Consider the following 23,757-nt stretch of genomic DNA (forward strand, 5'->3'; position numbering starts at 1 on the left):
AGCGCGCAGGAGGAGACGGTGGGAAGCAGCAGGCGCTCTTGCGATCAGGTTACAACCAGGCGCTGCGATGAGCTCCTGAGCAGCGCAGGGAGGATCCTCCACCCCCGGCACCCACGGCCAGGGCCACCCCTCGGCTGTTTCCGCCCGCGCTTCGGCTCCTTTCGCCTGGTCCCCTCCTCCGCCCCGTGGGGAGAGCTGCGGATTCTTCCGGGACTGGAGAGAGTTCAGCGCAGCAGCTCACCTGGAGCGGCCGGACCTCCAGCAGCTGCAGCGCACGCAGGCGCCTTCCTCCCCGGGGACCGGTGAGCAGGGCTGGCGGGGTCGGGCAGTGGCGTAGCAAGGGGGGGCAAAGCACCAGGTCTTGCAGGGAGCCTCCCCGCAGCGTGCAAGGGCCCCCCTCTCCATATGCCTCCCCCGCCTGGAAAGGCTCCTTGCACGGAAGAAGCCTTTCCAGGCGGGGGAGGCGTATGGAGAGGGGGGCCCTTGCACGCTGCGGGGAGGCTCCGTCCCTGCGAGACGTAGTGCTCTGCCCCCCCCAGCTACTCCACTAGGGTCGAGCGAGGCCAGATGGGGAAGGCAACGAGCCCCCTTTAAGCGCAGCATCCAGCCTCGCCTGTGCTGGGCAGAGTTGCAAACGGAGAGGGGGGTCCCTGGGGATCTTTTGAGGGACAAACGGATGGGGGAGGAGGGGGTTTTGGAAGAAGTTTGCACGCTCCCCCCACCCCACCCCCACCGTGCAGCCATCGGCGTGGGAAAGTGGCAGCCAAGCAAGGCTGCAAGCCTGTGCGTGCTTTCCTGGGAGTCAGCCCCATGGAACTCAGTGGGACTTACTTCTGAGTAGACATGCCTATGATCGGGCTGTGAGGCTGCAATCCTGTGCGTGGTTTCCTGGGAGTCAGCCCCATTGAATTCAGTAGGACTTACTTGTGAGTAGACATTCCTAGACTTGGGCTGTGAGGCTGCAGTCTCGTGCGTGCTTTCCTGGGAGTCAGCCCCATGGAAGTCAGTGGGACTTACTTCTGAGTAGACACGCATAGGCTTGCAGCCTACAAAGGGCGGCTGGGTGGCAATTCTTCATGGGGGGAGGAGAAAGAATGGGGTGAGAATTTTTGCAAGAGACAGGAGATGGGACAGCGGAAGGATTGTGGGGAGTAAGGCTGTCATCCTAGCCGCCCTTTCCTGGGAGTAAACCCTATTCCATACAGTGGGGCTTGCTTCTGAGTAGACATGCAGAGGATTGGGCTCCCTGCGTGGATCTGCCTGGGTTGCAACTTTAGAAAGTGCGCTGTATGCAGTTGGGGGTGGGAGAGAGAGGGATCAGGGGGTGACTGGGGGGTTAAGGGGAGGGAGGGGATCAGGGGTGGCTGGGGGAGGGAATGGGATCAGGGAGTGGTTGTGGGAGGGGGGGTGCGGGGGGCGCTCCCCCACCCCGGGGTTATAAGAGCGGCTCCCTGGAGACGCGGCTGTCGCCTCACTGGCTGCCTTTTGTCTCCTGCAGGGAGGCGCGCGGGGTCCCCCGGGGAACGTGCCCGCCTGCCTCTCCAGGGGGGCTGGCTGGCGGGAAGCCTCCCTCCCCCTGGCCCGCTGGGAACATGGCCACCGGAGGCTACCGGGGCAGCGGCGCCAGCACCACCACCGACTTCCTGGAGGAGTGGAAAGCCAAGCGGGAGAAGATGCGGGCGAAGCAGGCACCGCCGCCGGGTGGCGACTACAAAGCCCCCGGCGCCAGCCCCGGGGAGCTCAGCAGCAGCGCGGGGGCGCTGAACTGCGCGTCCCCGGCCAGAGGGGTCCCCAAGGAGCCTGCGCCTGCCGCGGCCAGAGCCGGAGACGCGGAGCCCCCCGCGGGCGCGGCCCCGCCGGGCTCCCCGCAGGAGGAGGAGAGGGCGGCGGCCAAGGGCAAGGGCCCCTCCGGCCCCAGCGCGCGCAAGGGCAAGGGCCAGATCGAGAAGAGGAAGCTGCGGGAGAAGCGGCGCTCCACGGGGGTGGTGAACATCCCCGCCGCCCAGGTAAGCGGGGCGCACGGCGCGCACGGCGCGCACCTCTCCCAAGGCGCACGGGCAGCCTGGCGCGCGGCTCCTCCTCCCTGGCTGGCCGGCATTGGCGGCTTCCAGGGGCCTCCCCGCAGGTGCTTCCGTGGGGAGGGGAGGAGCGGCAGCGGCAGCCGGGGGTGGGACTCCCAGCGGTGCCAAAGCACGAGGCGCGCTTGGGGGCTCTCCAGGCACAGCCAGGCTCTGGGGGCTGCAGCCTGCGCTGTGGAGACAGAGCCAAAGGGCCTCACCTCAGGGCTGTGCGGGGGGGGGGGGCAGGTGAGGCAGAGGCAGAGGCTCCCCACAGGAGCCCTTCCAAAAGCAGCCCCACCGTCTGAGGTGGCCAAGCACTCTCAGCCTTGCTCAGGGCTCTGCCTCTCCACCCACCCCACGTCCCTCAGGTGAGGTGAAGCTTTGTGTGGGTTGTGAGGCACTTTTCAAAGGACTCTGGTGGGGAGGCTCTGCCTCACCTGCCTCCCCACCCGCTGCAAGTCCCTGAGGTGAAGCTTTGCACGTGGGTTGTGAGTGCTTGTGCACCTGACTCAGCAGCAGTGCTGCACATCCCTGCTTCACCTGTGTGTCAGTAGTGGCAGTCTTCCTCATGCAGGTTGTTTCTTCTTGAAACCAGCCTCTAACTTTCTGGTTATATCCTCATGAAGGTCACGGCCCTTTTGTATGACATGTTTTATGTGTGTTTTGTGCACTGGCATTCCTGGAGGGGGAGTTTCTTCAGGTGCCTGGCTGCTGGTGTCAGGTAGTCCCTCCCCCTCACCTTCAGAGCCAGGCAGCTACTGCAAAAGCTTTTGCATTTGTAGTCATGGCTGGCTCTGAAGGAGAGGGGAGTAAACTTCAGGAACTTAGTAAACTTCAGGCACCTGAAGCAACTTAGTGTTTTGCCCCACCCTCCAGTGGTTTTGGGTGATTTGTGGGTATGGTGGTATTCACTTATTTATGGCATTTTCTATACCACCCTGGGGCCTTCATATCCGAGGCAGTTGGCAACTAACATATTATAAATCAACAATATCAGTATTGAATTGTGAGATAACACAATTTCCTCAGATCAGTGCAGGCCTCTCTAGGAACTGTGACATGAGCAACGCTGGCCTGAGTTCTTTTCTCCTGCCTTATCGCAGGACACAGAATCTTAAGTAGCTCCCGGGAAAAGTGAGGGATGGGCCACCCCAACAGTCCTCCTGGGCCAATATGGCCCTTTGGAGGAGGTATGAACTCCCCTGTCTTGGAAGTAGTTAGATTATATAGGCCAGCGTTTCTCAACTAGTTCCACTTGTGGTACTTGAGGTAGTGTCTGGTGGTACTCACAGGACCCCCATAGCCTGGCAGTGAAGACTAGCAACACAGTGTAACAAACTGTGGTAGGAGGCTTGGTGGACAAAAAGCCTCCAGCATGCCTTTTTGGGCACTTGGAAAAGCCTTCCCATTCATCCTGAGCCTCTTATTGCATCTGGCCTCCCAATGACATCATCACTTCTTACTTCCAGTGGTACTTCCAATAGGTGGACCATGCAAAGTGATGGTGGTGAGAAATGTTGAGAAATGCTAATATTGGCCTTTCAGGATCCTGCACTTATAAGGCCAAGCCTTTTTTTCTCTTGCCTGCCAGTACTTGGATGGCATGGATGTGGAATCATTTTTAATGCTCTAATCTGGGGTATAATAGTTCTGCTCGGTTTCCCAGAAGTTAAGAGTAACTTCTTAAGCCTGAATCCTAAACACATCTGTAGTTTCTACAGGATTTATTTGCTCATAAGGGTTAAAAAAAAAAGAATTGTGGGTACCATTCTGCAGGTCTTGGTAAGTAAAAGTAATAGTGGCATCTTATACAGAAATGGGTTTACTTATTTTTGCCTGTTGGAATGAGTGTCAATGAAATAATAGGCTTTCTTTAGGTGAGTTGTAGCCTATGTATGTTACATAAGCTTCCTTTTGTATGACCTAGAACTGAAATGCAAAGAGAGGCCTGTGAAAATACTAGCGATCTCCTAACTGTTGTTTATTGAAGTAGCTATTGTTAAGTTAAGATATTGTTAAGTTAATATACTCAAGGCAAGAACTGAAGATTGTATAAATATTAGAATGGTTCTTACATTTTTCCTTTCCCCTTCAATATTCCTTCTATGTCAGATATTTTTCTCTAACCACTTTTGGAAAACCATATAGTCTTATCAGAGCCAAAAGAGCAAAGAAAGGAAACTGAGGTCTCAATTCAGGTGTAAATGTAATGTAGTTCTGAATCCCAAGCAATTTCTGGCACTGGGAAAAAATGCAGTGGCTTGAAGAATGGAGAAAAAGATATTTTTGTTAGCCAGCTGTCCTCTGTGGTTTTCTACTAGTATGAAAGTCTGGCATTAATTTAAAAATGCTCTTAGAGGAATTCAAAAGTATGATAATAATATCTTCAGTCTCTTCAAGCTGGGAGGAGGAAGATGTGGAAAAATCTAGTGCAGGTCTTCCCAAACCCTTTTTTCCCCAATATCTTATAAAGGAAAATAGTAAATTCCATTACTCTAATCATATCTGTTTTCTTCTGACACATAAGAAGTCAGTTCCTTGGTTTGTAGTAGGAGAAAAGGAAGTCATGAGTAGAAACTCATGACATATGAGTAGGAACTGAGTGACATATGAAGTCACTCTGGTTGTAATCCTCTGCACATTTTAATGGGAGTAAGCCCAGTTGAGCACAATGGTATTTATTTCTGATTAAACTTGCACAGGACTGTGCTGTCCGTCTTTTTCTTTTTTGTAACTACACAGGTAGCTCTCACTCTGCAATGTTAAGAGTGTTTCTACATAAGAAACAGCAACAAGATTAGATTTTTATTCCTCTTGTAGAAATTGATTTGGTCTCATTCAGTGACTCTAATGTCAAAGCACAGGTTACCTGAGTTAAGCCATTTCTGCCCAATGTTGCATATAAGCAACAGGGATCAAATGTGTGCTCTTCTGGACTGGGCAAAAATGGGTTAAGGTTTGTCTTCAGCATCTGTGGTTCCTTGGGGGTGTGGGAACACCATTTTATCACACAGCTTAGTCCCATTTCTGAAGGCTTTACTCAGTAGTGTGGTTCAGATATGCCAACAAACCACGGTTTGTCATTCAAAGAACAAACCTGCCCAAACCTTGGACTAACCCTCCTTCACATCTGAAGGAAAGACATTCAGAGCTTTAGCTTTTCTGCAAAACAGAGTTTGCCAATATGTTCAAGCTTTGGAGAACTGTAGTTTGTTCAGAAGCTTCCGTATTTTCTTCCTCCATGTGTGTGGAAGAGGAAGAGAGGAGAGGGTGGACCATGTGAGGCTGAGCCTTGTGTGAGCTTATTCATAGTTTAGATCAGGGCTCACCAAACTATGGCCTGTGGACCAGATTAGGTGTTTGGCGATAGCCCTTCCATCCATGAGCTGTGCTTACTGTCCTGTTTCTCTCAGCACAGCAGAGGCTCTTAATGATGCATTCAGCTCTCCCTAGCCTGCAGCAGAGTGTCTGTTTACACAACAAAGGAACTAAATTGGGCTGAATGTTCTCTTAATGACCTAGTTGCATAACAACTAGGATAAGAGAAGTGTCCCTGTCATTAAGTGACTCACACCTGTACTACATCCTTCTTGTTCATTTCCATTCTTTTGCCTGGGAATAAGGCCCACTCAGCTGCTGTAAGCATTGCTGCTTCTTCAGGTCAACTCTTTCCTCCAGCGTCTGCTCACAGAGATTCCAGTTGGTGCATCAAGTAATTGTTGTCTTATCTGCACCTGTAGATAACCCCAGAGTCCCAGCAATGAGATTACATCACCCCAGTGTCTTCAGGGGTCTCCTTACCCACTTTTTGGAATAGTAAAACTTTACTAAGAGAATTGCTAATATTCAGATAAAGCGCTTTCTTTTCCCACTCTAATCCCAGCAGTGGGGACAAGGGATACAGGACATCAAAACTTGGTGAATACAGAATGGTTAAACCATTGATTAGCATTTCTAGCGAAGGCTTCATGCTCGTGCATACCCCATCATCTGTGCGTGCATGTGGAGGAAATGTCTTGCTTCTGTTCTTGGTTTTAAACCTCTGGGATCTTCCAGATTCAGAGATGGTCACAAATTCCAGGTTGCGTTAAACCAGGAATGAAAGCAGCACACTTCCTTCCCGTGCCAAGAGGAGAGGGACCCAAAAGGCCTGGAACTCTCACTTAGTACTGCTAAATCATGGCTTGGCATTATGGTTCGCCCAGCCAGGGAGCCAGATTATGTTACATTACCGCAATGTTTATCCAGAGTAAAAAACACATCAGGAATGGTTTGCTGATGGAATTGCTAATGAAAAGCAATTCAGGGCTTACTTTCACATGTTTCTGATTTACAGTTCTAAAACTTATGTACTGTTCTCAAACTCACTGCTTTACTCTAGACTTGTGTCTGCAGTGCTTAAAGTTTCTTAGATGCCTCGTCTCTATTTTTTGTGCTGTATGGTGGGATTATATCTTGTGATGTAGCCGCAGGTTTTGTCACTTGGTGGGAAAAGAAATTCATGGTGAGATGTAATTTCGGGAACAGCCTTTTTCTTGCTAAGAAAGCAACAGGTATAGATTATTGCTTGTAGAGTAAGTTGATGGTGCAAGCACAGAATGGTGATACGTGTACCACCAGTGGTATGCAAGGTGGTGTCTAGTGGTACACACAGCACCCCCGGATACCCACCACCCAGCTGCAAGACTGGAACACAGTGAACCAAGCAATAGGAGGCTCAGCTTGGCAGCAGAGCTCCAATGCATTGTTTTTGCATTGGACCCTCCACCTGCCCTGAGTCTCTTACCAGAGTTAAGTGCATCGCATCCCAGTCTTGTAGGTCTCCCAATCTGGAAGTAACTGGCAATGACATAACTGACAGTTACTTTCTGTGGTGCACGCAATAGGCCAACATATGGAAGGTGGTACGCAGTGACTGGTATGTTTAGCAGTGACTTGCAGTGGTGATCTGTGTCAGTGAAGCACAGAATGTCACGTGACACAGAAATGGAGTAACACATCTGGATCACTAGGACTCCGAATGCAACCAGAACATTGTTCTAGTCACATCCAGAGCCTTTCTGAGTCCTGCAGAGGCTGCATGTGGCCTCTGCGGGCTTCAGAAAGCCCCCTGGAGGTGTTTAAAAGCACTTAAAACACTCGGCGAAAACAGGCACTGCTTCTAAAGCACGTCCAGGGGGATTTCTGAAGTCCACAGAGGCAGCGTGCAGTCTTTTTGGGCCTCAGAAAGGCTCCTGGATGTGACCGAAGAACATCTCCGGTAACGTCTGGGAGCTCCGTTCTGTGTGGTCTGCAAAGTCAGGTGAGGCCTCCAATGATCTAAAGTCCTTGATTAGATCATTCTAATCTGAGAAATGCCAGCTTAGTGTATTGAAACATTTACTGAATATAAACTTTTGAAACAAATTTTTATCTCTGCTTTTGTGCTTTTAAAAACATTTTACATGTGGCGCACAGGTGAAGTATAATTGGAGTACCAAGGAAAATGAACCCTGTGTTGGTGAAGAAAGAAACCAGTTGGAGAACTAATGTTCTTGTGGTTACATTTAACCTTTAGTGGGGCTGGTCCTCTTCTTGTTGCTTTTTTCGGGTAAGCAATTTTCATGCTTTGTGATTTTTAAAAAAATATGTACTTTATAGGTACCACCGGTGTCTTGATATTTTTCTGTTGTACAGGCAATGACTACTAAAAGCAGCTACACTCATCTTCTTTCAACCTCCACATCATGAGTAAATTGAACTTATTGACCCAGGCAAAACTGTCACTTGTCTTCTGTAAGCAGGTTTTTCCAGCCATTCTTTAAATGGAGTAGTTCACAATTTTCCACTTTGTGTTTGCAATAACAACCTTTTTTTTGGTAATATTTAAATTGTGCTCCCTACCTCACCATTAATATAACTTAAACAAAAAGTTTGAACATTCCATTTTGGTAAACAATAATGTTAGAACTTTAGGTTGGCTTTCTTAACAGTTCTTTCAGTATTTTTTCTCAGTAGTCATCTTGTAAAATCTAGGAGCTTCATGATTTCAAAGTGCTGATAAATTTTAGTCATCCTGGTATGAGCAGATATTACCAGCGAGAGTGTCATTCTGCCAAGATATTGTTAAGATGGAAAAGAACAGGGAACAGTGTCAGTGGAATATGAAAAATCTGAAATATGCACTCTTACTCAAATATAAATTTCAGCATTAGAAATGTTAAGCAATAGTTTCAAATAAAAAGGGGATGGAGGAGGATTTTGAAGGGGAAGGAAAGAGGTGTCACACACAGGTGTTTTGGAAAGGAGTGACAGGCAAAAGAACCAGCAAGGAAGAATGGGCTAAATAGGTTAATGCAGTAATTTTCAACCCTTTACATCTCGTAGCACACTGACAAGGCACTAAAATGGTCAAGGCACACCACCAGGTTTTTGACAATTGACAAGGCACACCATGCTGCCAGTGGGGGCTCACATCTCCCATTGGCCCTATTAATAAATGACCTTCCCCCAAATTCCTGTGGCACACCTGTGGACCACTCACGGCACACCAGTGTGTCACAGCACAGTGGTTGAAAATGGCTGGGTTAATAAGAGCAAGATGTATTTGGTTGTCTTGAGTGTGGTAGAGTTGGAGGACTGATGATCATGGAAGATATTATAAAAGTTAGAAAGGAAGGGCCGGGAGAGTCCGATAGCATCTTTAAAAGTAAAGGTATAGCAGTTGTGTTTGATGTGGAATGGGTAGCCTGAGAATAGGTTTGAGATGGGTTTTGTGGAGCCAGAATGATGAAAGTGAAGAATGATGACACTTAGTTTTGGATAGGAATAAAGGGATCATGGGGTGATGGGCTTGCTCAGCTACTTCATGTATAGAAAATATGATTCTCTGCTGATGTCCTTTTAATGGAGGATTAAAGAGGATAAAGTCCCTTTATAAATATTCTTAATAATAATAAACAAAGCTAATAGTTGAAGTCATATGAAGCCATGTGTACATCCTTGGCATAACTGAATACCACTAGTATTCCAATGGTACTGTAACCTTTTCCAGCCATTTTATGATAGAGTATGGCACTTAATATTTGGTTATGGGGAAAGATGGCCTAATAATTCTTTTCTTACATTCTTATGGTTGTATAAATTTAAAGTTATCAATTCTGAAATGTAACACTACTGCTTTGACCCAGTCTATCGTGATTGAGCAAAGAAACATGAGGTTAGTTAGTGCGTTGCAAAATTTATTTCAGTACAGGCACAATATTAATGTTTGAATTGAACTGAAAGGCTAATATTCCACTTTGAACTGGTGAAACTTGTCATTTCATTCAACACTTTCATACAAAGCACACCAAAGGGCCAGTGCAGATGTAATAGTATCTATTAAAGTTCAGGGACTGAACCATAGAATGGTAGGGATATACAGGCGGCCCTTGGTATCCACGGTTACAGTAACCACGTATTTTAATATCTGTGGTTTCAAAACCCTTGGGTTGGGCCACCGGTTGCCCTCCAAATGCAAAATAGTAGTAAGTTTTGTATTTTACTATGTTAATCAATTTACAAATGACTGAAACTTTTAGTCACGTTATGCATTTGTTTCTTCACATGTGTTCCCATTAGTCCTGTTACTAAGAGCAGGGCTGGGCTTGTGGGCTGGATCCGGTGCCCTGCCTTCCCCTCCCACATGTGAACAATGCTTACAGTTCACAGGGGAGCCTTCCTTCCTTCCTTCCTTGTTGATGATCTCCCCTGAACTGCACTAGCAGCCATTGTTCCCAGATTTCCAGGTGCATGTGGCTGACTGGACTGCAGTTTGGGGGAGATCAGCAGCAGGTAAGGAAGACCCCCCAGCGTAATGGTAAGCACCAGTTGTGCTGGGGACACCTTTCCTAGAGCACAGCAGTCTCCGCTTTGACTGATAGTGGAATCCTGTGGACACCTACTTGGTAGTAAGTCCCACTAGGTTCAATGAGACATAGTCTCAGCTGTGTCTAGTAGTACAGTCTAAATCTTAATAGATGTTTTGTTCTCTTAAGAGATGAATCATAGAGTTGAAAGGGTTCTTTTCTTAATGTCTACTAGTGAGTTGGTAAGTTTATAGCTTATAAACCTGTGATAGTGAGTCTGAAAGAATTCCCCTTAATCATGAGCATAGTTATAGGAACTTATTCTGAAACTGGATGAACCACAAAACTGCCTCATTTTAAATTAACTAAATTAACAACTGCTTGCGAACAGGCCAATTTCAATTAGGCTTTTGAGGAGATGCTTATACCACTCCCTCAGGTGCGACTGGAACAACAGTAATCCTAAATTATTAGTTTCTTTCAAAGAGATGATGGAACTACTTTCTTATTTTTTTTGTTCACTGGCAGTGTATTTAGTAAGGCTACCAACGGATAATTGCAAATGCAGAACTTGGACTTAAAAGTCATCTATGAACACATACCTTAAAACAGTGTCTCTGAAACTGTGGGTTGGGACACACTAGGTGGGTCACGAATCAATTTCAGGTGGGTCACATAGCTCAGCTGCCTTTGAAAATACAGAGCTGAAAATACTGGGTACAGAGCTGCAGGCTCGCAGTGGAAGTGAGGCATAGTGCTATGCCCTGAATAGGTGGGAAGATGGGACACTGGGAAGGGGGGAGGGCTGTTTGGTTCCAGGTCTGTTTTCTGCTTTGACTTCTCAGCTGGAATGTTTGAATTCTGAGCTATGCAAAATAACAGGACGAGTGGGCTGTGTAATGGGACTTTTGCCTGATCATGGCATAGGTTTTAAGCCTAAATTGATGATGTCACTTCTAGGTTAATGACATCACTTCTGTTGTGTCCTGACAGACTGTCATGCTAAAAAGTGGGTCCTGGTGCTAAAAAGTTTGAGAACCATTACCGTAAAACATGACATAAGAATTGATGATAAATGAAATTTATGTATTTACCTTATTTGAAGCTCATTATTTGGCTTTTAAGAAAAGGCAACTTATAATAATATAAGCAAGTATCAACTTTTCCCAATGTGCTATCCTTGAACAGATTTCTAGGTCCCTTTTAAGGATACGGCTAGCTTACTTGGTCCCAGAAAACAACTACCTGGATAATGCATCTCCTTAAACAACTTCAAAAGTCATTGTGGGAGCTCTAAATACACCAAAATTATTCTAAGTTTGGCATAAGTTATGGTTTAGTTGTTTTTCAGATCTTATAGGTCAGCGTTTCTCAATGTTTGTCCTCCACTGTACCACCTCACATGGTCCACCTATTTGAAGTACCACTTGAAGTAACTGGCAATGACATCATCACCAGTTACTTCTGGGTTGGGAGGGCAGATGCAACACGATAAACACCATAAGAGGCTCAGGGTGCGTGGGAGGGCTTTTTCGAGCACAGAAAAACATGGCTTTGGAGCCTTCTACCACTGTTTGTTGTGTCGTGTTCTTGGTTTCGCTGCTGGCAGCAGGTGTCCTTGAGTAACACCAGACACCACCTACATAAGAACAGTCCCACTGCATCAGGCCATAGGCCCATCTAGTCCAGCTTCCTGTATCTCACAGCGGCCCACCAAATGCCCCAGGGAGCGCACCAGATAACAAGAGACCTGCAAGGCTTCCTGGGAATTGTAGTTAAGAACATAAGAACAGCCCCACTGGATCAGGCCATAGGCCCATCTAGTCCAGCTTCCTGTGTCTCACAGTAACCACCAAATGCCCCAGGGAGCGCACCAGATAACAAGAGACCTGCAAGGCTTCCTGGGAATTGTAGTTAAGAACATAAGAACAGCCCACTGGATCAGGCCATAGGCCCATCTAGTCCAGCTTCCTGTATCTCACAGCGGCCCACCAAATGCCCCAGGGAGCACACCAGATAACAAGAGACCTCATCCTGGTGCCCTCCCTTGCATCTGGCCTTCTGACATAGCCCATTTCTAAAATCAGGAGGTTGCACATACACATCATGGCTTGTAACCCGTACTTGTAATCTCAAGTACCGCTAATGGTATCTGTACCACTGGTTGAGAAACGCTGTTATAGGTAATACTGAATTACATGGCTATGACTGCAGATATGGAAACTTGACTTGGAAAACAAGCCAGTCTTCTCTTTCTGAATAATGGGAACAGAACCTGAACTATTGTTTGAAAGTTAGTTGAATCAAAACTGGAATATACTTCCAACCAGAAGGCAAGCTGTAGATATCAAGGTCATCTGACCCTACGTTTGTGGGAAATGTATTGGCTCCAAGGCACGGTTTAATGTACTGGTTTTAATATTTAAAGCTACTCAAAGGAATGCTTCATTCTCTTGTCAGTTAAGATGAACAGAGAGGTCGGGCCCTGAATTTCTTTGCTGTTATCTAGTTCAGGAAAGGGCCTCATCCTTAGTTGCCCCATGGTTTATGAAATGCCCTTCTCAGTGATGCTCACAGATGTAAAAAGAGCTGAAAATACTATTAGATTTCTTTTGAAGTGTGGTGTCAAGACCTTCCTTTCTGGAAATACTTTTAATACATGTAACATTAATGGGAAGGAGTAGTACAAAAAAAGTGTACGACTTTATGTGTAATGGATTCACATAACCATTGCCTTTATGTTTTGTTTTCATAACTTGGATTTTTTGTAAGAAAATTGTGTATATAGTGAGAGCGATTTAACATGTTCAGCTCCGCTGACTGCAACATTACAAAGTGTCTGTTGGTCTGAAGCTGAGCTATACTAGAACAACTTCAGTCTTTTTTAGACTGTTGTAAAAACAACAACTTTTTTGGTTTGGTGAATTGGAACCAAACTAAAAAAATGTAAATATGCTCTTTCCCATCATTTTTAAATCGTTTACTCTTCAGTTTTAAGTTAGAAACACTAGAAATGTGCTGGAAACATACCCTAGTCTTAGGTGCCATATAACCTAGTTGCCACTGGTCATAAAAAAGAAAAGCAAACCTTTGTCTGTGATAATTTACATAGCTCTCCTCTTTCTTTTGAATCAAAATTTGCGAGAACTTGGGTCAGAATTTGTTTTACTGTGAGGACTCTGCACAATAACATGAAATATAAATTAGTTCACAACTCCCTATCCAAAATGAACGGCAAAAGCAGTTTAACATCAGTATATAAACAGGGCATACAGAAACACTATAAGAAGTGCACAATTATAAGCAGCAATAATATGGAGCTAGCACCATCTAAAATAGCATAGCCTTAATGCTCTCATTTTGTTTGATACATTATCCATCTTGCATGATGAGAACCTCTTCAGGTGGCCCAATTTCAGAGATTAGGCAAGTTACTGCCTGGGTGGGGGCCTTCTCGGTTGTGGTTTCCCCACGTCTGAAATACCATTTGCAGAGACTCTCAGCAGGTGCCAATCCTTATGTCTCTTTGGCACTTAGAGAAGACTTTTGGGATCTTAAACTTTGAATCTAGTTTTGCTGCAGCAGCAATTTTACTGCCTTGTTTTACTATATATAGTATTGTGTATTTTGTTAGCCACACAGGGAACAGCAGTGTCAAAGGGCAGAATAGAAATCTCCTAAATAGATAAAGATACTATTTGTATTGCCAACAGCCACACAGGCTAAAATAAACAGACCCTAGTCCTCAAGGACTGTACAGTTGCAGTATGAGGGTGCAATCCTAATCAACTTTCCAACTTTGTGTTTCCTTACTTTCCAAGGTAAGGGCAATGCAGCTCTGAGGTGAGGCAGCAAACGTTCCCTTACCTTGAGGAGGCCTCCGTGACTGCCACCAAACTGCAGAATGCAGCGCACTTCCCAATGGCTCAGCTATGTCAGTGTTGGAAAGTTGGTTAGGATTTGGGCCTGAATGAATGAACAAAATGAACCTTCTTTAGGAACTCCCTAATTGACTTGTGACTACCAAATCAGCATCAGATGGCTTTGGGAATATAGTGAAGGGTCTTGAAAGATTTGCAGTCCAATCCAAGCTACCCCCCCCCCCCCACAAACACACAGTGATGCAGGTGCTTCAAGGAGGTATTATTGTGGGGGGGAGCAGTTGGAGACATCTCCATGGAGTAAGTGAATGTTGGTTCATTTTCCCTGGAGAAACTTCCATAGTCCCTATGGGGGTCCTACACCAGCAATTTTGCTGGCTCAGGACTGAGGTGTGTAAAGGTGGTGGGGAGTGAGAAGGATAGGCTTTGGTTCACAAGCTTGTGCTGCTGAACCCACCCTCTCCCTTCCCTTTCTGTATGTCTCCCCACCATGCCCAGAAACTCCCCTGTCTTTCCCCCTCCCACTGCCTACCCCCACTGCCTCCTTACCTTTTGTTGGCAGACAGTGGCCTAGACAGTGGGTCTGAATTGGTACAACCAGGATACAAAGGGCTGAGCTACTGGCACAAAATGCCAACTGGATTTATTTATTTTTTAAATAATAATTAAGGGCTGGTCCCATGCTGAAGAAAATTCTCCATATTGGGACCTCAGAGTCATCACTTGGTCAACTGGGGATATTTTGAGTCACCAGTGAATTCGAAGCAACATGTTAATTACAAGCCTGGTCAACTCTCATAACAAGTAAAATAAAGTAGACTGGTTGTTAGTAAGTAGACAACTAGTATTAAGTAACTACTAAGCTGCCTGACAGGAAATTGGTTGGTTAATTTCGAGGAACTGTGTGAACAGTACATATCCTAGGAGGAAGCCTTCAACAAATCCACCTTGCAAGTACTAATTTCAGTGCAGTGTGGTTTCACTAGCTGTGAAATCCAACCCCTCCTCCCAAGCTGGCACAAGTCCCTTGTGCTGGCTCCTGAGTGTTGTGAATGCTTGTTAGACCGAAGTGTTAAAGATTAAAAAGTGGTGACAACCTAACATAAACACTGTTTACCCCTTACAGAATAAGTAGCACTTCTATTATAGGGAGATTTGGTGACTTGGGACAAGAGCAGATGTGGTGTGGGAGAGCCCTGATAGGATTTGCATAACTTGGGTGTCAGGCAGCCCAAATCCAGTGCTGGGGCAGTGCTGGGTGGAGGTGTGAAACTGGGCAGAGGAGAGTAGCCTGGGGAGTTCAGGGCCAGAAAGGGAGGAGTCTGCTGCCAAATCCTGTCCTCCTTTTTGGGCCTCAGAGCCGGACACATGGCACCTTGGTTCTACAGCTTTGAGTAGACTGATAGGGGCCACTGGGACTCTATACGGGGTAAGGGAGCCTTTGTTCTCTTACCCCAAGGAGACCTTTGGCTTCTTCCCTGGCCCCTAGGATACAGTGGTGGCTGTTTCAGTGCTACCGTACTATAGGGCAGCAGCTGGGAATAGGATTGAGTTTTTAATCTTTTTCCCCATGGGGGTTAATAGGGGAATGATTTTGAGGGGTGTGATTCAGACTGGGGCACTAATGAGACTCAAATGACATGATGGAGGCAACCTTGTCTGTCCTAATTCCAATAAAGGAGGTTGGAGACTGTTTTCAAGAGTAAAACATAAGTGCAGGTGAAGGCAGATGAACTCTACTCTTCTCCCATGGCTGCTGTCTTTATCTGTGGTCAGATAATGGACATAAGTCTGACTGAGAGATAAGGGCCTTAGGGGAGGGGCTCAAATCCTCTCACCTACACATTGTTTTGCTTTTAAAGTTGCCTTAAAATCAAGTGATTTGAGCCAGGCCTGGATTTGAATGGTGTCTGCTACAGTCATGCATAATCGCATGAATGGTTTTCTTGAACTTGTTGTGCAATAAGCAAACCTATTTGTGAATCATTTCCACTGAAATCTTTTAATGTCAATGGGTGGATAGTGCATGTGTACGTTTAATATATTTTCTATCTCAAGATAAGCTGGAGGAAGCAAAATTTAGCGGCACCTTGCTATCACTACAACTTAAATATTTGCTATCACAACTTATACTTATATAGTTATCATAACTGTATTTTGAAAAACGGTTTCATGCATCACCTTCTTTGTAAGGTGGTGGATGGTGCTTCTAATGCTAAAGCTCTTTTTATTTTTATGTTTTACGTAGAGAGGTTGGGCAGAATAGTGATTTATACCAGGGGACTTCAAACTCTGGCCCGGGGGTCAGATGTGGCCCGCAGTAAGCCTCTTTCTGGCCTGCGGCCAACCTCTTCTCCCCTGAAAGCCTCTGGCCCACTCAATTGAACATGACCAGCACTGTGCTCTGATTGTGTCTGGAGGGTGTTCTGAGGGCCAGAGAGGTTGAATGAATGAGCCCATTCATTCATTTATTCACTCATCTATTTTCCATCTCTAATTTATTTATTTAAATTTTATATTTAAATTTTTTTTTCAGCCCTCCACACCACGCCAGATATTTGATGCGGCCCTCTGGCCAAAATGTTTGGAGACCTCTGATTTATACCCAAGACAAAGAGCTTCTCACCAAAATCAACTATTGCCTTTTCCTCTACACTTATTTAAATAGCAGTGTCCTAAAACCTATACTTTAAGGTAAACTAGAAATCCAGAATGCAGCAGTAAAGTGACTTTTTCTGTAGGTATACAGTATTTGTCTTTCAAGTATAAAATCAAATAGTGCTTTAAAGGAGTACTTAGAAGTTGTTATTACAGTTGGGACTGTTGATTTAAACAAAAGCATGTTCTAGCTGTAGTCACTTGTGAAGAATGCTAAGAGCAAATTACTTAGTCTGGTGACTTTTTACACAGACATAGAGGTAAAGACGGTCTGCGGCTCATGCATTAAAACTTGGTGAAAGTTCATCTCCTTCCTGTGTTCTACAAAACTATTGTTCTTTGACTATTGAAGAATTAATCGAGCGAGCTTCACAGTTTTAAATGGCAAATATTTAAGTGAAGCACAGCAGGCTGCATATGCTTTCCTATATGTATTCCAAATAGACTTAACTGGATGAAGTAGTTGGCAACTTAGAGTGCTTTTTTCACCCTCTTTAGAGTTTTGGACCATCAGAACCAATTTTATTCTGTGCTGATATATACTCTCTTCTCACACACAGTCTAGCATGGAATGAATATCAAGAAACTTGGCATCGCTGTCATGGAACTGACAGCTTCCAGACAGAAACTTGGCAGTTATACTGTTCAAGATGCTGTTGGGCAAAAGTATCCACCAGTGATTAATGCATAGAAACTTACCTCAAATGAGTAAAATCTGTTGTTAATGGTAATAACTTGAAAAGTATCTTACAGGTTTTTTTTAGCTGCAGTATACTTAGACATAAGGAATTGACCAACGCTCTTGTATTCGTCTTTAATCTGATCAAACAAGGTTTTCAGTACAACTGATTACATTGTTCTTAATATGCCAAGCTAAGAAATAAACGGATACCTTTCTTTACTTGGGAATTAGAATGTTGGCTAGTTTATGGGCTTTTAAAAGCATTCTTAACACCCACCTAGTGCAACTGTTAACTTTCTGTGGCTATTACAGATTTATGGTACCCATGCTTTTCTTGTGGCTAAGTGAGCATTTGGAACAGTTCGGCATACACTTAACAAGTTTGTAATACTTAGCATTTTATATAGCGCTTTAAGCATTCAAAACATTTCACATTATCTTGGTAATTCTTCCTGGATAAAATAAGGCTGCAATCCTAACCACACTTTTGAGAGTAAGCGGCATTGAACAAAATAGGACTTACCTCTGAGTAGGCCCAGTTAGGATTGTGCCCTAAGTCTGATATTATTCCTTTATTGCAGGAACAAGGCTAAGCTGTGAGATAATGGCATCCCTAAGGCTGCTAGTGAGTTTCTTCCAGTCAAGATGAGATTTAATTTGGGAACATCTTAGATTTCATTTCTAGCCATCTCACTATCTGTTTTCCTGGTAAACTGTGCAGCAAGCAGCTGGAAGCCAAGCTCTTTGGAGCTTGGCTGAACTAGAAGTTGGCAATAATATATGATGTCATTACTGGAAGATGTTGCTACACAGCAACCAAAGGGCTCTGTGTAGTGGCGCTGACCCCTTAAGGGGGTATCTAGTGCGCAACACTCATTCTAATGATAAAAATGTAGCATGCTGCTGAGAGGCTAGGCTTTCTGATGCAGTGGCAAAGAAATGAGGAATAGGTAGTTGAATTATACACCTTCTTCCCTGGCTCTTCCTCCTTCAACACAATTTCCCCCTGCATTCTCAATCAGAATGCGAAGGTAGCTTCAATTTCTGTTTGATTAAGGCAATCCTGTTCAATTTCTGTTTGATTAAGGCAATCCTGCCTTAATCTCAGTGCTTCGTTAATATATGATAGTGGGATCTGCATTTAAGAGGACAGGGAACTCACAGTCCCATGGCTGAGTGACCAGTGTTGCATTTTGTGCCAAACATTTGACTTAATTTGACTTAAAGATGATTATAAAGGAATTTAACTGGTTGATGTGGACCTTCTTCATGCTAAGGTGGTAAACCTTTGTATCCATTCAGACTTCTGGTCATATGGTTGAATTTTCTTCCATATCCAAAATGTTCCCCTGCATCTCAGTGGAACAGCTAGTCTAGAACACTTTTCCCTAGCCCAGTGTTTCCAAAACTGTGGGAGGTGACCCACTGGCGGGTTGTGACCCTATCTGCTCTGGGCCCAACACAATGGTCCTGGTAGTGCTGGGCTGGTTATTCACTCTGTTGGCCTCCACAGGCCTCAGAATGACCCACAGAAGAATCCTAAAGCTGCTTCCAGTTTGTGGACACCACTTCCAGTTTGACCATAGGTTGCTTCTGGTCCCTTCTGTAGGCCATTCTGAGACCCACAGAGGCCAATAGAGTGGTCGCAGGCCTGGTGTGACCTGGAAGAGGCCTTTAGGGCCTCCCAGTAAGCATTCTGGCACTACCAGGAGCATCACTTCACGACCTGCCAAGGAGGACAATGCGGGTTGTGGCACCAAAAAATTTGGGGACCAGTGCTTTAGCACAGGGGTGCCCAAACCCCGGCCCTGGGGCCACTTGCGGCCCTTGAGGCCTCTTAATGCGGCCCTCAGGGAGCCCCCGCTCTCCAATGAGCCTCTGGCCCTTCGGAGATTTGTTGGAGCCCACACTGGCCCGACACAACTGCTCTCAGCATGAGGGCAACTGTTTGACCTCTCGCGTGAGCTGTGGGATGAGGGCTCCCTCCACTGCTTGCTGTTTTACATCTGTGATGCAGCAGTGGCAGTGAAGGAAAGGCCAGCCTTGCTTTGTACAGGGCCTTTTATAGGCCTTGATCTGTTGCAAGTCCTTCATTCATTCATATAAGTTCATCTTTAATATATTCATTTATGTAAATTTATTCAAATTTTAAATGTAAATAATTCTTTCCCCCCCCGGCCCCCAACACAGTATCAGAGTTGATGCGACCCTCCTGCCAAAAACTTTGGACACCCCTGCTCTAGCATCTAAATTTTCTATTTGCACGAGAAGGCTTTGTACAGAGCAGTATTCAGTTGTGTGAGTCATGAAGGGGCTTAATCTCCTTTTGTTCTCCACAGAAAATAGTGTGCATGTTAGTCTTGCCTTGTGTTCCAAATGGGTATGTATGTGTATAGAAGATTTGAACTGCTGGCTATTGAGCCTTCTTAACCTAGTTGGTGGTATAAACGCTGATGCTCTTCGTATTGGTGGTACAATTACCCAACAGAGGTCATTGCCATGGCTTGATGCTGTTTCATTAATGGCTTCTGTGTTCCGCAGAAGAGTTGATCCTCAGAATGATTCCTTGCTAGGAATGCATTGATTACCCCAGAGTATTTCATAGAAAGGGCAAAAGAATGGTGAGGAAGGAGAGATGGCTGTTTACTGTTTATTGAATTTCCATTCTAAGATGAAGAGAATTGTATTGGAAGAAAATGTGTAGGACAGAAAACACTTCAAGGATTGAAGTGAATTGAGTTTCAATCCTGAAAACAGGAACTGATATATATATATCAGTTACATATATAGATATATATATTTTAAACAAGGAACCAAATGCTCTGTTTACTGTCTATTTTTAATTTCAGCCATATTCCTCTTGGAGCTGAAACCAGTTCATTGCTATTTGTACGTGTAGAAAAAAAAAAACTTGATTGTTTAAAGTTGATAACAGCCTGAAGTTAAGAAGGGAGGGGAAACCACGTAAAGATCCTGATACTGGCAACTCTTTGAAGTGAATCTTGAGGAGTCCACTAAGATTTTTGGCTAGCCTTGGGGTAGATATTGAGCTCTATTTTAGAGTGTGCTGACTGCAACGGAATGCAGCCGTTCCTGATGGAAAGAATGTACCTTCTGCTGAAACACATAAAAGAATGTTGCAAGAAATGATTGACGGACATTATGGGTTAAAAAAAACAACACAAAAGCTCTTACACTTGGACATTGCAAGTCAGTCTAGTGATTTGTTCTTGGCTGTGCACTTTTTGGTTTGGGTCATCAGAAGGTCTTGGTTTACTCCAGAAGAAAAGTTCATCATGGGTTACAAGTCATGGTAGGTATGTGCAAGGTAGAGGTAGGCTGCCTCTGATTGCCAGATGCAGGGGAGGGCACCAGGGCACAGGTTGTGTCTGTTGTCTTGGGTGCTCCCTGGGGCATTTGGTGGGCCGCTGTGAGATACAAGAAGCTGGTCTAGATGGGCCTTTGTCCTGATCCAGCGGGGCTCTTATGTTCTTACCAAACTAATTCTTTTTTACAGCTTTCTCAATCAAGATGTATCTCACTCCTTTCTCTTGATGGCATTGCTGTACCCTGCTCAAGCTGTTGGGAATATCTGGGTTAGGTCTCTGAAATTTAGCATTTTAAAAACTTTTTCTTAAAAGGTTACTTTGGAGTTGAGGTGTCCAAAATAAGTGACTTTGATTGTGTTCCATATGGGAAGTAGGATACCTTTTATTACTGTGATTTTCAAACATTTTCATCTCATGGCACACTGAGAAGGTGCTAAAATTGTCAATGCACACAACCATCAATTTTTTGAGAATTGACAAGGCGCCAGTTTGAGAACCCCTGTTCTGCATGGTTATTAATGTGGAAAAAATTCTTGACAGTTTTTAATAAGGAGTAACTATTCGGAAATGGTCAGGTTTTTTTTTTTTCTTCCATTCATCTTGCTGTGTCTGCAGCATCTACCTGCTTTGGAATGTAGTCTTGCAGTAATGCAAATGAAAGGCTTGAGGTTTCAAACAGAGAGTCCTCTTACCTGATAAAGTTTTAGCTTTCGTTTCAGCCTCTGGCTCAGATAACCTCTACCTTGTGAGCAGTGCCAAAAGAGTTCTTTGAAAGACTTTTTCACATTATATTTTTCAGTAACCATCAAATACAAGAAAAAAATCCAGCTTTTTGGGATCAAATTGAGGATTTTCCACTGGGCCATACTTAATTGCAGCCTGCCATGTCACTGAGCATCTGCTGCTTATACAGAGTTCTGTACACGTGAAACTGCCTTATGCTGAGTTGGAGCATTTGTCCATCTGGCTCAGTATTGGTGATGTTGAACAGTGACTCTCCTGGATTTCAGGTAGATGCTTCCCCACCATAGCTGGAGAGACCGGGGAATAAACCTGGGGTCTTCTGCATGTGTGCTCCATTGGTGAGCTGCAGCCTACATTCAAGCTGCCTGCTTTTAAGCCATTTCTGCCCAGCGTTGCATATACACAACAGGGACCAAACGTGTACACCTGTAGGCCAGGCAAAAATGGGTTAAGCGCCGTTATATGTCTCACCTGTTGCTAAAGGATGCCAAACAGCTGTCATACTGTTGATCACTCATGAGCATTGATCCCAGCTGTGAACTTGTGATAGTGTTTCTACAATCAGCAGTGGTGTCACTAGGGTTACCATCACCCAGTGCGGAAGACCAGCACGTCACCTCCATGACAGACCACCTCCCATGCAGTGAGCGGGGCAATACCCCAGGCCGTGGGCATGGTGATGCACCATTGCTTCACCCCCAATGGTTTTTTCGGCTATAACTTTTGGTAGAATAGAGATATTTCAATGTGGTTTGTTTAATTGCTTTCTACATGAAATTCTGCATTGAATGACATATAACATGATGGTGGTATTCCGAATACCAAGATTTAAAAATTTTGGTCAATAATAGTCACCACCACCACCAACCTTGCTGGTCACCCTGTGCCCCCTGCACCCCTTAGTGATGCCACTGACAATAAGGACATCTTTTTGGTTCAGCTACAAATGAAATTTAGCTAAACCATAACTATATATTATGCAAGAAAATTGTTCAAGATATTTAAAATAACATGCTGTGCTGTTTTGTAAATAGTTGGGTCCATTCACTCTTACCCAGTGTAAAGGTAGTAGGGTGAGGTTTCTTAAGTGTTGGAGCCTACAATTATTGTAGTATAACATGATTTTTTAAAAAATTGGTTCTAATCAAAATATGGAAGCTTTCAACACCGCTGTAGATTCTGTAAGTGAATTAAAATGTTCAATATCTTAGCAAATATTACCCATGAATCTGTTAACAGGTTGTTGCAGAGAACACAAAATGTTTTGTACTTGTCTTTCAACACAGTTTTAGGATCTTTTGCAGATTTTGCACATTTGTGTGCAAGACTTTACAATTATATTGCATTTGTTTTCACTGAAGTACGTAGTCTATAATTTATTAAAGATATTTCTTTAAAATAATTCAAGAAGAAAGAGGAGATAATGCAGGCAGACTTTGTTCTCTACTGTCATGTGTCTTAAAGGGTAGATAGCTGGACATTTTCTTGTAGTAAATGGTTTCCAAACTGAATGTATTTGAGACAAAGCAGGCAACAGTGAGCTGTCATGCTGAAATAAACCAGTAATGAAAATCTAGAAAAGACCAAAAAGTGGGGGATGCACAGTAGTTGACAATGTAAAATGGTGTGCTTATGTTTTGTTAACAAGTTGTGTTACCTGCAGTCATCGGGAAGTTCTGAATTTACATGATCTTGGCGCCATTCTGTTAAGTGCATGTTGACTTGACTTTGCATCTTCCTATAAGATTAAGATAAGTGCATATTCTCTTTGTTTACATTTGGTCAGGTGCTTCATATTTGAAATATTCTATATTGAAAAAACCAGCCTAGATGTGGCAGCACGTGGAAGTCTCTCACTCTAGCCCTCCCGGATATATGTTTTATGCACTGGTCTACTGTAGCCAGTGGAATCCATACGGAATTTGACAACGTGAAAGCATAGACTTTTAAAGAACTGGTTTTCGAATACTTCGGAGAGGGTTTAATAGCAGATCGTCAGGGTTTAATGTTTATGTGCATCAAATAGCTCCCTCTCTACTGAATGCTTTCTTCTATACTTTTAGTACCACTCTTTTTTTTTTTCCCCAGAAGACGTTACTTAGATTTTCAACTAAGGCTTGATGGTCACTAATAGACAAACTAGATGCCCAGCTCTAGATTTGGGTCTGCAAGGGACTTTTGGTGGGTACTGGTTGCACCTTCCAAGTACTTGGAAGACGAAGTGCAATTTGGAGGGAAGGGGGTTAGTGTTTGAAAAGCGTCTTTCAGACAACCACAGGAATCTCACCATGGGAGGGGTTGGGACCAGTGGTGTAGCTAATGATTGTGTAGCCCAGTGCCAAGCTCAAAATGTTGCCCCAGAAGTGATGTCACACCTGGGCTTTTAAAAAAGTAAAAATTGGGAGGAAACCACCTCCTCCCCCCAGCAGCAAGTGGGTTGCTCTACTGCAAGAGCAAGTTGCTCTACTGCTTCCCCTCAGACAGTGGCATAGCTAAGGCATCTATCTGCTACTTGGGATCAAAGAAGATTTGTAGCCCCCCCATGACAAAATTAAATTTAATTAAGTAAGTGTG

At 44.6% G+C, this 23,757-nt stretch overlaps 1 protein-coding gene across 1 annotated transcript in view; it reads left to right on the forward strand.

Annotated features, from left to right (window-relative positions):
• Nucleotides 1-207: 207 nt before the first annotated feature.
• Nucleotides 208-23,757, forward strand: part of PAWR (pro-apoptotic WT1 regulator) — a 79,825-nt gene continuing 56,275 nt past the window's right edge. Inside the window, exons 1-2 of the mRNA XM_066634036.1 lie at nucleotides 208-302; nucleotides 1,499-2,006. Coding sequence (XP_066490133.1) covers nucleotides 1,593-2,006 — 414 coding nt within the window. The 5' untranslated portion in view covers nucleotides 208-302; nucleotides 1,499-1,592. The remainder of the gene's footprint in view (nucleotides 303-1,498; nucleotides 2,007-23,757) is intronic.

The sequence above is a fragment of the Tiliqua scincoides genome, chromosome 7, assembly GCF_035046505.1.
Source record: "Tiliqua scincoides isolate rTilSci1 chromosome 7, rTilSci1.hap2, whole genome shotgun sequence".
NCBI classification, from domain to species: domain Eukaryota; kingdom Metazoa; phylum Chordata; class Lepidosauria; order Squamata; family Scincidae; genus Tiliqua; species Tiliqua scincoides.